General features: G+C 28.7%; 1 protein-coding gene across 5 annotated transcripts in view; it reads right to left on the minus strand.

The window, feature by feature from the left end:
* Nucleotides 1-15479, minus strand: part of LOC123259626 (nephrin-like) — a 206606-nt gene that overhangs the window by 1733 nt on the left and 189394 nt on the right. The window contains exons 4-17 of one of the 5 annotated variants that reach the window (XM_044720231.1): nt 12879-13071; nt 10570-10751; nt 9395-9685; nt 8944-9243; nt 8444-8580; nt 8206-8359; nt 7817-8119; nt 7472-7747; nt 7094-7384; nt 6822-7000; nt 6322-6742; nt 4811-4963; nt 3733-3860; nt 1825-2011 (exon numbers count right to left, since the gene is read on the minus strand). In XM_044720231.1, coding sequence (XP_044576166.1) covers nt 1825-2011; nt 3733-3860; nt 4811-4963; nt 6322-6742; nt 6822-7000; nt 7094-7384; nt 7472-7747; nt 7817-8119; nt 8206-8359; nt 8444-8580; nt 8944-9243; nt 9395-9685; nt 10570-10751; nt 12879-13071 — 3195 coding nt within the window. Of the gene's footprint in view, nt 1-1766; nt 2012-3684; nt 3861-4810; nt 4964-5022; nt 5176-6321; nt 6743-6821; nt 7001-7093; nt 7385-7471; nt 7748-7816; nt 8120-8205; nt 8360-8443; nt 8581-8943; nt 9244-9394; nt 9686-10569; nt 10752-12878; nt 13072-15479 lie in introns of those variants that run through there. The other 4 variants (XM_044720232.1, XM_044720230.1, XM_044720233.1 and 1 more) reach the window with 4 other exon arrangements.

A 15479-nucleotide genomic window follows, 5' to 3' on the forward strand; every position in this document is an offset into this window, starting at 1 on the left:
AAATTATATTCTTAATGAAGCATTTTATTATTTTGAAACACGTTGAAGCATTTTTATTCCTGGAATTTTTTCTCTTGGATTAAGATTTGCGAAATTGGTTCAAAAACTAAACAATTTTTTGATTTCTACTAGACTTTTTAACGATAAAAAAGAAGCCCTGAATATTTTTCGTCACTTGTTGAAGCATAAATTTAGTTTTTTTTAATGAAAATTTATTTTTTTTAAATGAATATATCATTTTTTGCTTAAGTTGACAACATTTAGAATGAAAATATTACTGTTCAAAACAAAAATGTAAAGTTCTTGGAAAAAAAAAAAAAAAATGAAATTATTTTTAATTTTCTTGGTTAGAGAATTTTATTACATCGGTTGATAATAAGTAGTGTACTTTTTAATTCGGATCACCATAGTTGTCGATGGTAAATCCAAATATCTTAATCCAAGAATTCAGGAACCGAGAGAACAAAATTTTGAAGCAAAACGAATAAATTTTGTCGTTCAAAATTATTTCTTTTGAATAAAATAAATTTTTTCTATCAGTGTGATATTTGAAAATTTTTTTATCAAACAGTATTTTAATGCTTTAAAAAATAAGCAAATCAAACCATATTTAACTAATATCTTTAATTATTGATCAACAGCGTTTATATAGTAATTGATATTTTTTTTGCCCAATATCGAAAAATTTTTTGCTATGTAATTAATTCAAATCCGCTTGAAAAAAAATTGCAATCAGTTTGGATGTGATCGATACTAAAAGATATAATACTATTATAATTTAATCGCGTTCACCATTAGTTAATTATCAAATAATGAAATTTAATTTTTATAAACTTTTTTATCAGCACTATTGAAAAATAAATGGGTTAATACTCAGTTATCAGTTATCATAAATATAAATAAATGCTGGCAATATGTACCAGAGATAAAGTTTAAAATATATTAACAATAAAATTATCGAAATATATGCATGCATAAAACAAAAACCTCGCAAGTGTATTGTTAGCTTTGCGTGCCTCATTATGTCTTCACCATCATTATTAATAAACAAACTATTATTTCCTTTTTTGTCAGTGTTTTGTAAATTTTAATTAAACAAGCAGCTGATCAAATAATTCATGCCAGAATTAAATGAATTAACGATGAAGTTGATTGAGGATAATGTTCTTTATGGTTCGTTTTCATTCTGTTTCATATGAACATATGTATGTTGATGATTGCTCATGACAATGTTAATTATTTACTTGTCTTATTTTTTCACTAGAATTTAATCAACATTTAATGATATAGCAGTCGAAGGGATGATGACTGACCAGACATTTTTAATGAAGCTGATGAACGAATAAATATAGTATGAATAAATAATTATAAAATCTACATTTTTCAAAATCATGCGTGCATATTTTTTTTTCTTTAAGGCTGCGGCAATTTGAGGTCGTAAAGAGTCTGAAGAGAACATATTTTTCCTCAAAACCTGACTACAGTCTTTACCAAATGCATGTAGAGAATTTAATTAAAGTCTTAGTGAAAAATTAAACAAAAAATTAAGTGCTCAAAATTATGATCAAAGTAATTTTTGTAGTATTTTTGCTTGGGGAATTATTAATTTTTAGAATAGATTAAAATTAATAATTAGTAAGTTTATAAAAAAAAAAAATAAAATAAAGAAGCTGCGGAAAATAATTTTACAATAATTGTCTGGTCAGTAATAATTAAATGATGGGATTACATCAATCAAGAGCAATAAACTTGAGAGGTTTTTGCACCTATTGAGAGTCTCAAGACGAGTAGCAGTTGTTAGTTGACATGTAGTAGTTGACCCACCAGAGAGAGTCCCACTGGCAGTGGTACGTTGCGGTGGCGAGTCTAATGGCATCACACTTGGCACATGATTGATACGTCTACCGAGGGTACCTTGATGGTGTACTTGCATTTCCAGACCACCCTTATTGAAATCTTGTATACTTTGATCTATTAAATAGGTACTAGCCGCTGTTTTTCTCCCCTCATCCTATTTTTAATCACAGTAAATCAAGCGTAAAAAATATTTGTCTTTTTTTATTAATTATTAATAATTACTTAAAAACTATATGGCTAAATAACTAATTGTTTAATAAAACTATTATTTATAAATATTTAATACTAATTTAAGAAGGTTTTAGTTTAGATGACAGCTAAGTTTTTATTGAAATTTTCTTAAGTGGAAAAATAACATAATGTAACTTTAATGGTTTATTGTTAATGGATTTAAAAATGTATAAAATTATTATTTATTGCAAACATTAGACTTCAAACAGCTGAGACGAATAAAAAAAACTTCTTAATCGATTCAGTTGAATATTTTATCGATAAAGAAAAACTTCTACCGAAGGGGACTGCTGCCTTCTAAATAATTTTTACATTAGCGTGCATTTATCAACTCTAATATACTTTTTTATATTTATTTCAAATAATTATTTAGCGGAATATGTTAAAAAAATGATTATATTTTTATTTATTTAATTTCAAAATGCTTAGTGAGAAACTAATATCTATAGATTGAATAATAATTTGAAATTAATCGTGTTTTCTTAGAGTAAATTCTTGGTAATTCAAAGTACTAACAAAGAGACTTAAATTAAGTTGAAAAACATTTTCAAAAATTTTTAACCAAAAAACGGAAAAATAAAAATGAATCGCAAGAAATTTTTGATTAAATAAAAATAACCATATCTTTGATATTTAGAAAAAATTATTAATTTCAAATAGCGAATAAATGATTAACATAAATTTTCCTTTCGTCGATATATTCAGTTTATGTTACTGTACATTAGTTGAGCATAAAAAGTTTAAAAACAATCCAGGATGTGTGAATCCGTCAAAAAATTATATGAGAAATCATAAAGTACACTCATCGCGATTCCACTTGCGGCGTGCAAAAAATACTAGGATGCATAATGATAAGCAAATACGAATGCGCTCTCATAAAATAATATTCTCAAGCTTTAAAGTAGTTAAATCTATATATATATATGCATTCCAGACATTTTCATTTAGAATAAAATTTTTTATGATATAAAAATTATAAGAAATATGAGAATCTTATCTTTTATTTCAAAAGGTAGCAGTCATTTTTAATTATTTTCTCGAAATATATCATCAATAAATTGCATAATAAATTTAATAGAATAATAATTGAGTATTCTTTAAAAAAAAAGTATATTCATGTTTAGTTATCTCTCCTAAAACCTTCTATTTTATTCAAATTTAAATTTAATGCGTCTATAATAAATTATTACTATGTTTAATTAATTAACTATAGCTATTTTTCATTATTAGTGATTATTGATTAATAATTATAATTATAATTATGATTAATATTAATATTACGGTATTCTAAGTTCATTAGCATTGCAATTACTCGGGCCATTCACATTGGAGCATGATGAATTAATTACAACCCCCCAGTTTATTGAAGATAGACCTGATCTGATGAGAAAGAAAATTAAAAGCATAAAAAGTGAAATAATAAATAAATTTAGAGAAGAATTAAATAATAGATAAATGAATAAACTAACGAAGGGTAAATGGAAAAAATAATAAGAAAAAAATAAAATAAGAGAATTTAGAGAAAAATTAAATTAAGAAAATATTAAAAAGATTAAATGATAGAAACAAAAACGTGTTAACAGAACTCAGACCTACCCTCCGTAATTACTTGTTACTAAGAACATACTGACTGATCGCACTGACCACGTAATCATTAGCGTCGAAATTAACGTCGCTCTTCTCGTCCGAGACTGAACTTAATTCCCCTGTCATCGTGTCGCCATTCACGGTTGAAGGTGCATACATGTCCGCTGTTTGAGATTTGTTGATGTCTATACAAAAAAAAATAACTTTAATTACTTACTTATTCTTATTGAAAGTTAATTAAACATTTAATATTTCGCCATAAGATTAGTAGTTTTAATTAAGAAAATATCTTTTACCTTAATAAGTTTACGTAATTATTTATCTCAACTACACTAGCTTACAGATCCAAATTTTTCTTTTATGTAAAATTAATTAATTATTTTTATCTATATTTTGTTACAAGTATTTATAATTAAAATTTAATTTTAATTAATTTAATTTAGATTCCTTGAGTTACTGAAAAATAATCTAGAAACCCATTTAATTTGAATCTTGTTTCTTTTCGCTCTATGAATTACGACTATTCACTGTTAATGTAATGCAATAAATTTATTCAAAGTTCTTTAAGCTTAAAGTATATTTATTTCTTTATTTTACTTTTCCAATTAGTTGTTATAAATTTAATGATGAAAGAAAAATTACAAGAGATATTTACTTTTAAAATAAACAAAAAAATGAAACATGATTATTTTCATTGACCGTCTTTTAAAACAGAAATATTATCAAATAGAAATTTCTCAAAGCTCTTTAAAAAGATATTGGAGTTTTGTCATTGATTTTTGCTTCTAAATCGATTATTCACTCAACTAACTTCCTTTTGAATTCGTGATACTTCTTCAGAAGGCAGAGAACTATTATTTGATATTTTTCATGATCATAATGGGGAGTAGATGGTAGTTTTAATCTTCTTACTTATTAGGTACTTAATTCAAATCAGTTAGTTTGCTAGTAAATTTATTGAAAAAATCTTATGCATTTTTCACAAAATAAATAAAAAAAAATTTATTTAAAATAAATTATTCTATGTCAGCATAAAAAGTGACTTTATAAACGTAATCTGGATAGACGGAAACTCTGTAAGCTAGTGTGATTAATAAAGAAAAAAAAATTGGATTTATTTATTTTCAAAACTTACGGGCTTTATTTTTTTTTCGCACAATGTACCATAGCATGATGAATAGATTAATAATAAAAAATATGATGGAGGTAGCGGCAACTGTATAGATATAATTCATCGGAAAATCACTTTTCTCCAATAAATCCTGGTGGCTATGGCTTTTATCGAGTCCTTGTGTCGTAGTGGAGATAAAAAAAAAGAAAATAAAAATCAAATAAATAAATATTTACCAGAGCGATGTATCTTCTTTTTGGATTTAAGTGTGGCATAGAGTATGGGTATAGCAATGAGTAGACAAGCACAGGCGGATGCAACGATGATTATGACGATGGTGTAGGAAGAGTTAATCTCACTGGCGGTCAACTCTGTCGGTGGCGCTTCCCCTGTAACCCAAGCCATTAACCCCGTCACCCGGATGTTACTCATGCACCTGACCATTTCGTTAGTTACGTTTATGTTTTATCTAATCAAACTACTTCAATTGCATTTTCAATTATTCTACTGTTTTATATATTTTTTACGTCTTCTTTTTTTAATATTATAAATAAAATATTTTTTTCTTCCACACACAATACTACTTACGCCGTCATTATTATTGACTTGTACTACTTAAACCACTGTTTAATAATTTGTATTACAATATTTATTTTTAAAAATTCACTTAAATTTTTTACACTCAATTGTTGAAAATCTTTTCCAAAAAATTTTTTCATTAAAACAGTTGTATTTCCCAAATAAACAAAATTTATTTTATTTGTCAATATTATTTGAATAAACGATGAAATATCCGGGAGTTAAAATTACTCGAAGATTCACAAATTATTCAAACTATTCGATTCGAGAGAAACAATTCGCAAGCTTGAATTATTTGAATTAATAAATTAAACATCTATAAATTGAATACTGATTTTCAATATACAAAAATAAATGAAACCGTATTTCTGCATAATTATGAAATCAGAGTAAAGAATAACTGCAGAGAAACAAATTATTAAATAGAAGTGATTATGATTATCAGTTATAATTTCGGCATGCAAAATTTCATAATTTAAATATTTCGTTCGTTAAACATGAAAATTGCATGCCTTAATTTCAATTATCAATTTTAATTTTTCTTTGCTACTGTACCAAAGTCGTAAATTACTACTGAGCAATAATAACTTTTATAATTTGAAGTTTATTATTTATTTAACTAATTTATTAACGGTCAATGCATTCATTAGCCCCAAAATTAAAATAATTTCCGTATAAGCTTTTTTTCATGCAAATATTGCCTTTACTAAAAGTTACATTAAAAATAGCATTTAATGATGATAATTATATTCAACTATTATTATAATTATTATTAGTTGATTATTGTTATTAAGATTTGAAAATTATTGAGCGAAATAAATGATTAAAATGTACGATGATTTGATAGCAATGAAGTTGTTTGTCACTTATTTGTTCGTCTGTTTATTGATTTATTATAAGAGTCTTATATATGTACCTATTATGATACTATTGTTATTATTAAATAGAATACTTACGGAGAGTTTGAACTTTAACGAGATCAGGCAAATATGGACTCTCGCCTTTACTATTCCTCGCCATTATACTAAAGACGTAGTAAGTTCCCAAAGTTAGTCCGTCGATAGTTGCAGTCGTTTGTCCCGCCGATATGTCACGGTAATCATAATTGTCTTGATAATCGAGCGCTTGTCGCCACCGAATGCGATAGGAAGTTGGTAGACCACCGTCAAATCCTTTTTTCCAATTCAACGTGACACTATCATGAGTTACGTTAGACACTTGCAGGTCTGTCGGCTTGTCAGGCGGCGAAGTTACATCCAATTGTACAAAGTCTGTTATTTGACCCATTGAATTCGATGCTCGACAATTGTATTTTCCATAATCACGTTGTGTAACTCGAAGTATTGATAATGTTGACTGAGCTTCCAGTTTTGATAGCTTTAAAAATAATTTTTATTAATTTTTTAATTATACCAAAAATCATTTTAAATTTGTAATGCTATTTTATATTATTTACCTCTTTTCTAACAATTTTATATTTATCTGTAGTAACATTAGGTGATAAAGTTTTATCGCCAAATGTCCATATAAATTTAGGTAAAGGTGATCCACGTGCACGGCAATGTAATTTAACCTCTGACCCGACATTAGCGGCAGCTTTTCTCGTTAAGTGGTTGTTAGTAATTTGCGGCTCAACTAAAAAATAAAAAAAGTATGAGAAATATAAAAAAAGTGAGCTAATTTAAAATGCGCTAAGTAATTGAGAATATAGATGAGAATTAAACATACAATTAGTGATGAATAGAATGGGTTTAGATGTGACATTTCCAATTCCATTGTTAACATTGCAACGATATTCTCCAACGTCTTCTACACTTGGATTGCTGATATGCAGGAAGGATGTTTTGTTTGCAAAGGAGGTCGAATAACGATTAGATAGTCCCGAATTCAAGCCAACTTTATACCACGTTACATATTCATCACCAATGGGACTGCCATCCAATTCGCAAAATAATTTAGCCTCGGTATCTGGCGAATACACTGCTCCGGATTCGGATGTCCGTTTGATTTCAGCCGCATCTACAAAGTCCATTAAATTATTATTACTTCTGCTTCCGCCAATATTTATTATTTATTTTTATTTTTATTTTTATTTCATTTACTTACATTGAACTGTTAAATTCAGCTGATAGTACGACGAGCCTTCTTTATTAGTCGCTTGGCATACATAAGTACCCGCATCATTCCGATGTAAACGAGTTATGTTTAATGTTGAATCACGCGCTTTAATTCGCGAGTTATCGCGACTCAATGGCAAGCCATCACGTGTCCATGTAAAGTTGATAGTGCTTGGATTACCTCTGGCTGTTACGGATATTACGTAAGGCTCACCTTCCATTCCGACTAACTCACTTGGATCCATCGATGAAAATATTGGCTTAACTGTTTCCATTGCATAAGTAATCATAAATAGTTGTTATAAATTATTAATTATTAATGAAAGTAACTTACACAAAACATTTAACGCAGTAGCGTCATGAGTTGATCGTTGCATCACTGCATTACGGGCTTCGCAAGTGTAAACTTCTTCGTTCATATCCTCAGTCAATTGAAGCTGAAACTCAACGGTTGATACAAATCCACCGTGAAGTCCCACGCGTGTCGTATTTTTAGTCCCCTCGACGGCTAGCCCTCCTTTCCACCATGACATCTCTGCGGGTGGATTACTCGCGCTTGATTCACATATCAATTTGCCTACTCTACCCGCACGAAATTCCTCGGGTTCACGAGTTATTTTCACTTGTGCCGTTGGGACTGTTTCATTAAATTTATCAATTTATATTACTCATCAATTATCAATTATTAATTATTTATTACCAATAGTCATTTTTAATACTTACAGTGGACTTTTAAGATTAATTTTTTACTCATTGGAATGGTCGTCGCTGAATTAATGGCATCACATCTTATGTGCGCGTTATTATCCGATGCGTTTACTAGCATTTCTAATTCATTCGTTACTGCGTGATCCCTCGTAAAAACAGTTCCTTTAATCTGTTATTGATAAATTTTTTATTAATAATAATAAATAATGTGAAAAATAACGTGAAAAATAATGTAAAAAAAGTTGTTAATTACCTCTTTATCATTTTTATACCAAGTAACATTGGCAAGAGGGTTACCAGCGGTTGCAATACAAAGTAACTTTAATATAACGCCAGCATCAATCGTTGTATTATCTTCGTAACCAGAAATAATTAAACTTGCTGGTGGATCTATAAAAATTAAAAAAAATGGTTACTTTTAAAATATTCTTAACGGGAAAGAAAAGAGATACAAAGTACCTGGGATAAAGTTGAAAAAAAAAAATTAATTGCTATACTGATGTTAAAAAGGTTTATAGTATATATATTTTACACTTTTATTTTTTTTAAGGATTTTTTAAAAAATTATTTCAAATTACAAAGTAATTTTAGAAAAAAAATTTTTCACTAAATCTTTTAGATACCTCGTTTTACCCTTCATTCTATTGACGGTTTAATGTTAATTTAAAGGAAAAATAATTTACATTAAAACTGAATTTAAAAATAGATTAAATATTCAAATGGAAAATATTTAATAAACAAATAAAAACTTACATATAACATTAATAGTGTGTGCCTTCGTAGTGTAATCAGCAAGTTTTTTATTAGTCGCTTGGCAAATAACGACAACACTTTTAGCATCAGGATTAATATTAAATGTTATATTTGACGTAGTAATATAACCACCCTGGGGTGCCAAATAAGTCCGTGAGTTATTTGTATGAAACTCACTACCAGCGACAGTCCATTTTATTTCCGCAGGGGGATTTGAATTTTCTGTTGTGCAAATAATTGTAACAGTTTCCTCGGCTTTAGCTTCTGTTGGTCCGGTTATTATCACTGAAGCTGGATGGACTGTAATTATAAACCCGTTATAAATGAAACTGTTGACAATAACAATAATAATAGAGACAGAGGCATGTTTTATTTTAAGTAAGCATGTTATTAAATTAATTAAAAGAGTATTCCAGGTATTAAATGGTGTTTAATCTATAATTATGCTTACAGAGAACGCTGAGATCAACGTGAACTTTGAGAGGTGTTACACTCATGACATTAGATACTTCACAGCGATATCGTGCTTTGTCATCCTCAGATTTCGCCTCGAATGTCAGTAAATTCTGGGATATTCTGTCGTCCGTACGGTAAAAGTTGCTCTTTACTTCGTCATTTCTGAACCAGACCACCTGAGCTGGCGGATTACCACCGCGTGATTTACACACTAGATCAACTCTTTGCCCTCGTTGAACTGTTTCACCCTCAGTATATCCTTCAATGTACGGTGGCCCAGGTGGATCTTTAATAAATTATATTCATGTTACATTTTATATTTTCCATTATCTTAAGCTTATTTTTCTTTTTTTTATTACATTAATATAAATTATACTCTAAATACTCTTCTGTTAACTTTATTTTTTTGACGAATACTTATAACTTTAAAGCTTTTTTTTAATGAAATTGTAATAAGATTTTAATGATAAGCTCTTTGAGCAAGAAACTTTTTCTTCGTTATATTGAATACAAAATAGTTTTTAAATAGTTTACTTTTATTTTAATAAAATTTATATTTTAAACAAAAATTATTTGTGATTTTTACTGATAGTCTTTTTAAAATTAAAGGTAAACCATGATTCCCATTATGATATGATTCATTAAATACATAAGTATCCATGTTAGAGAATTATCAAATAGTTTTTGTCATTATAAATCTTCAGTTTTTAAAGATTATCACTAGATAAGTAATTATGATTATAGTAACTTTAGAGTTACGTTATTATTTCTATTGAATTAAAAAAAAAAATCAAATTACAGAAGGGAACATTTTCATAACTCAAATTTTAAGTAATTTTAAATGATAGTTAAATACAAACTTCATAGAACTTATATCAAAGTTTCTACAATAAATTTAATTCAATTTTTTGATGAATTTCCCGTAAATTAATAATTTGCAGAATTACAAAAAAAAAATATTTTAATAATTTAGTTGCAAGTAGTTGTCAATTAATATTTCTTAATTAAATGATTAAATTGTAGGAATTACTGTTTATTTTGATAAATCTATTTCCTGTTCCGATTATTTAATTTTTATATTTGTTAAACAATTAAAAATCATTAAAATTAAGAGTATTCATTATTATTTCTTATCTCTAAAAAAAATAATTGAAAAATAAAAATACATACATAAAACAGAGAGCTTAACGACCGCTCTCATCGGCCTGTCAAGAGGAATAGCCGGATGCCTAGCTTCACAAGCATAATCCGTACCATCATCTTCGACAGTTGGTACAATAGTTATTGAACTGTGCGTATCATATTTTTGAAGTTTCTTCTTCGGTTCACCGGGTTTCGGTGCATCTTTATCTGAAGCAAATAATAAATGACAAGATATCAGACGGAGTAATAAACATAAAGCTTACTTGCAAGATAAAACTACAAATCAAGATCCGGAATTCCGCAAAACGGCGTATCAATAAATGCGCATACAATGTTGAGACATGAATAGAGATTAAACTAAAGGTTGAATTTGAGTTAAAAGCCTGAGCTTGAAGGCTCTTACCAACTGTCCAAGACTCACAACTCACAAGACTTGGACTGGTACTTGTGGGGTTTAAATTTAAGTTACAGTCAAGACTCTTGTACGCCTTAAATTCAAGCTTCCTCTAGTTCTTGTTTCTAGCAATTTTCTTACTCTTCCTCTTATTTTTTTATTTTATATTTTTACTCTTTCTCTCATTTCTTTTTAGCAGTTGCCGGATAAATTTCTACTAAAGATTTAAATCCAAATGTCGTGTGTTGGTAACAACCGAAGAAAGAACTGTAAAACAAGTTGGTGAACATTGGTACTAGTTGTTACCAGTAATAGTGGTAGAAACAGAAGTAGTTGTAGGTAGTGGGTAGTGGGTAGTGGGTAGTGAGTAGTAGGTAGTAGGTGAAGAGTAAAAAACAATGAAAAAGGTTGAGAGGCATGAGAAGAAATAAAAAACAACTCGAGTAACAAAAGAAAGGAGTAAAATAGAGGGAAAAGGTTGGAACAAAACAGAAACGTTGATTTTAAAAGTTGGAATCATGCCAGAGTTATGTATAAAAGCTAGCTGTTGGATCTTGAGGTGAACCGGGAAGGAGTTGAAGAGGGAGAAAAAACAAAGCCCAAGATTAAGAAAAAGGAGAAGGGAAAGGAAAAGATGAAGATGAAGATGAAGATGAAGAAGGAGGATCCAGGCGGAACGGAGGAGTTAAAGGAGAGAGAATTTTCCAAGAAGTGATATTTCGTTTTTCATTGTTTTGTAAGTTTGAATCCGATGGGCATATATACTAAAGAGTGTGGAGTGTGGAGTGTGGAACCAGTAGAGCAAGTGAGTGGGCTGTACAACAACAGAGCTGCTGGAGAAAATGACTTCCAGAAAATAAGTAGTTGGTTGTGAAGAACGGGGTTGTTAAAGAGAACTTTGAAAATAGTATTTTTTTTTCTTTTTATTTTTTGGCAGGGGTTGAGAGGTTATAGACGTGGGGCTGATGTGATGAGGAGGAGGAGAGGGAGGGGGGGAGAGAGGAAGAGATAAATCGATAGCTGTGTAAGGGAATCTTGAGAAATGTCGTCGAGTTCCAGTGGGATCTTGTGCTTTCTCTTCTTATACTTTAACTGGTAGTTCTTTTGGTTGGTGGTGGTTCTTCTTTTTTCTTATTCTTATTCTGGTTTTATGTCTATTCTTCTTTTTTCATCCAGTTTGTCCCTTTTCATGCTATCCATTTCGCATCTCAACTTGCTAGTGATCTCTGGCGAAAATGGCAAGAAGGAGTATACTGGATAAAGAGGGTAGAGGAGAGTGACGGAAAGTTTCTGATGGAGGGTTAAGAACCCCTGTGCTCATGAAACTTGAAACCGACCCAATTCGTATCCGTCCGAGGATTTCTGGTGGTCGACCTTATACGGAAAGAGGAAAGAGGAAGGAGAAGGGGAAAAACGATATTCTTCACGAGTCATTGGGATTTCCGCGTGATTGCTGATGCTAGCAAATGTCCAAGTTATTTATTATTTTCTTTTTGCTTCCGTTGTTTAGGATTCACCGGGGGCGCTTGGCTATGACTAATTTTTTTTCATTGAAATTTGATTGTTCAATTCAGATAAAGATAAAAGTGACACGTTATAAATTATCGTTTTGATTGTGAATAAAAATATAATAACAATTTAATAGATTATTTAATAATAATACAAAAATATAAATAAACAAGTAGAGTGAATAAATGTGTAGACAGACATGCCCGACTAAACTTTAGATTTTTCACTGGCGTCTGACGTCACGTTTATCACATTCCCTTTGTCTTTGACACGAAAGAGAAAAAGCAATACAGGGTGACCTTATTTGATCCTCAGCCGCGCTTTTCATTTTATCCCGTCTTTTTTATTTATTTATTTTTTTTTTTTTTCCATTCGCTCTTATTTCTAATCACTGAATAAATATATGTAGAAAGAAGCTGGACTACAAGTAAACTTACCGTCTTCGATGGAGATTGGCTTGATGCTCGTTTCACCTCCTGTGATCGCGTGATTCCCGCGATACCACACAATTGTAGCAGCTGGCTTTGCGTAGCTGACTGTGCACTCCAAACTCGTAGACTCCCCTACTTTTAGCTCGATTTTGTTGTGATTTGGGTAGTTGCTGATTTCAACAGTTTGGGGCGGTGCTGAAAAACGCAAATTATTTTTTTTTATTTTCAATAGTTCAGGAAGAGCACTTTTTATGAATATTATTGAGTATCTTTCTTGATATTATTCAAGCATTGATATAATCTATTTATATTTTTTATCGATTAACAGCTTGAAATTTTACTGAAAAAATATTAACTCTGGAAAAAATAATATTGGAAATTTTTTTTTAGTCATTTTGTACTTTGACCTATATATCCAAGTTATTCGCATGTACATGTTTTCTTATATGTCGTATGCTTGCAAAATGCAACCGCTATCTAAATATTTTTATGACATTAACAATAATAATAAAAGTCATGGAGTAGATATTTTTTACATTCATTAATTTTTATTTTCATAGGCTATTATAAGGTAAAAATGATAAATATACACTAAAAAAAATTAACTTAATTCATAAGAAAAAATCTTTAACAAAGAAAATTATTTTTTGAGAAATTTTTCTTAGTTCAACTAAATTTTAGTTGATTCAACAATTTTTAGTCTTGAATAAAATTAATTTTTTATTTTTAATGTAGTAATTCATTACAAAATAATTATTTCGTAATGATATCATAAAAATTTGATGAGATAATTAAGATTATTAAAATTCATCTTGAAAGTTTTTTGCTTTATCTTTTATCATTGTATGAAGTCGTAAAAATTTATCAACCGAATTTCAAAATTAATTTTATTATCATTTTCATAGTTTTTTTTATATAAAATTAAAATTCGATATTTTATAAATATTCAAAATTTCGTTTTCTCAATTTATTTTAATTAATGTTAATCATTCAAACAAATTTTAATCACTTAAGCTAACGAACATTAATTTGTTACTGTAATAAATCATTTGCATATTTTTGTCTTTTGTTATGAAGAATTATTATTTTTATTATGTATTAATAACAATATTTATTAATAGAACTAATTAAGTAGAAATGATGAAAAATTTTAATAAGAACTTTCTTAATATAAAAGAATTTTCGACTTTATTTTTTTATTGCAATTCATTCACCGATGACAGGATGAAAATATGAGAAATATGCTTGCATGAAAAATAGAGTATCCGCTGGGAGTACGTGAGAAAGTTTTTCTGATTTTTTATATTTTTTCTTCGCTGAGATCTGGAGGGTCGGATAATCCGGTACGATAATTCATTGAGCTTTCGATGTGACAATTCGTCATAGTCTTTATACTCCTCTGTGACGAATAGTTGGATATGGTTTGCATTTTCCCGTAAGGGTTCCGAGAACTTGGTTAGATGAGATAAAAAAAATAGAGGAAAATAAAAGAGTAAGATAGAATATATGGAAGTGATTACCGCAAAATCTAGATTTGGTAAAAAAATCTATATAAGTGTATATAAAGAAAGAGAGTAGAACGAAATAAGAGATAAAAATAAAAGAGAGAGTGAGAGAAAATGATCGTTAATTTTTATTATGGTACGCCAAGGTATCTCCGCCTCTTTCACGCTTAGCCCGCGTTCTCTGTATAAATCAAACTCGTGAGATTTTACTGACGACTTAAAGCTGCAAGTTGGAAATGATTCGAGGATCGTTGTAATAAATTTAGATTTCAAGAAGCTCTACTGTTCTCTGTACTTGATAAAATACCACGTCATTTACTCTATTACCACTTCATTTTACCTTGCTATTAATTATCCTTAACTTAATTGTTAATAGCAGCTCCTTTAAATATTATTCTAAGTTATTAATAATTCTTATGTAGGCATAATAATAAATTATTATAAATTTAAAAAATTTATTTTATTGATTCTGTGATGTCTTTTATAGTGATATTTTTTTTTTTTTTTTTTTCATTGCCCTAGTAGAAATGTAATCAAGTATCTGGCCAGTAACTGGCTAGTTTAACTAGACTTAAGCTAGGAACTGGCTAGTATAATATCCAGTAACTGTCTAGTTACTAGCCAGTTTTACTAGACATCAAATAAAACATGGTGAAACTTGTAGATTTTGAGGTTATTTAAAATTAACTATGGATAAGTTTGTTACAATTAAAAAGAGTAATAATATTAATAATAAAAATAGTAATAATTAATAAACGGAATAATTATAAAATTTATTTATGAATTTAACATTTAACTGGTATATAAAAGTTTCATTTATAAAAGTATTAAGAACTGTGAAATAAGTTATTAATTTATTATATTATATTCTTAAATATAAAACTAAAAACATTAATAATATAAAAAAATAAAAATAACAGTTATTTTTAAAAGTGTTTTTGCACGTATTGGCAAATTTGGAAGAACTCCTCGTAAAATTTTTAATAATTCATCTAGATGACAGTCTGGAGTATTTGTTTTGATTGCCCACAACCGCAATTCGGTTATTATGTCAATTTTTTAAATTTCATCCATTTTTTTAAATATATTACAAATTAT

The sequence above is a fragment of the Cotesia glomerata genome, linkage group LG2 (assembly GCF_020080835.1).
Source record: "Cotesia glomerata isolate CgM1 linkage group LG2, MPM_Cglom_v2.3, whole genome shotgun sequence".
NCBI classification, from domain to species: domain Eukaryota; kingdom Metazoa; phylum Arthropoda; class Insecta; order Hymenoptera; family Braconidae; genus Cotesia; species Cotesia glomerata.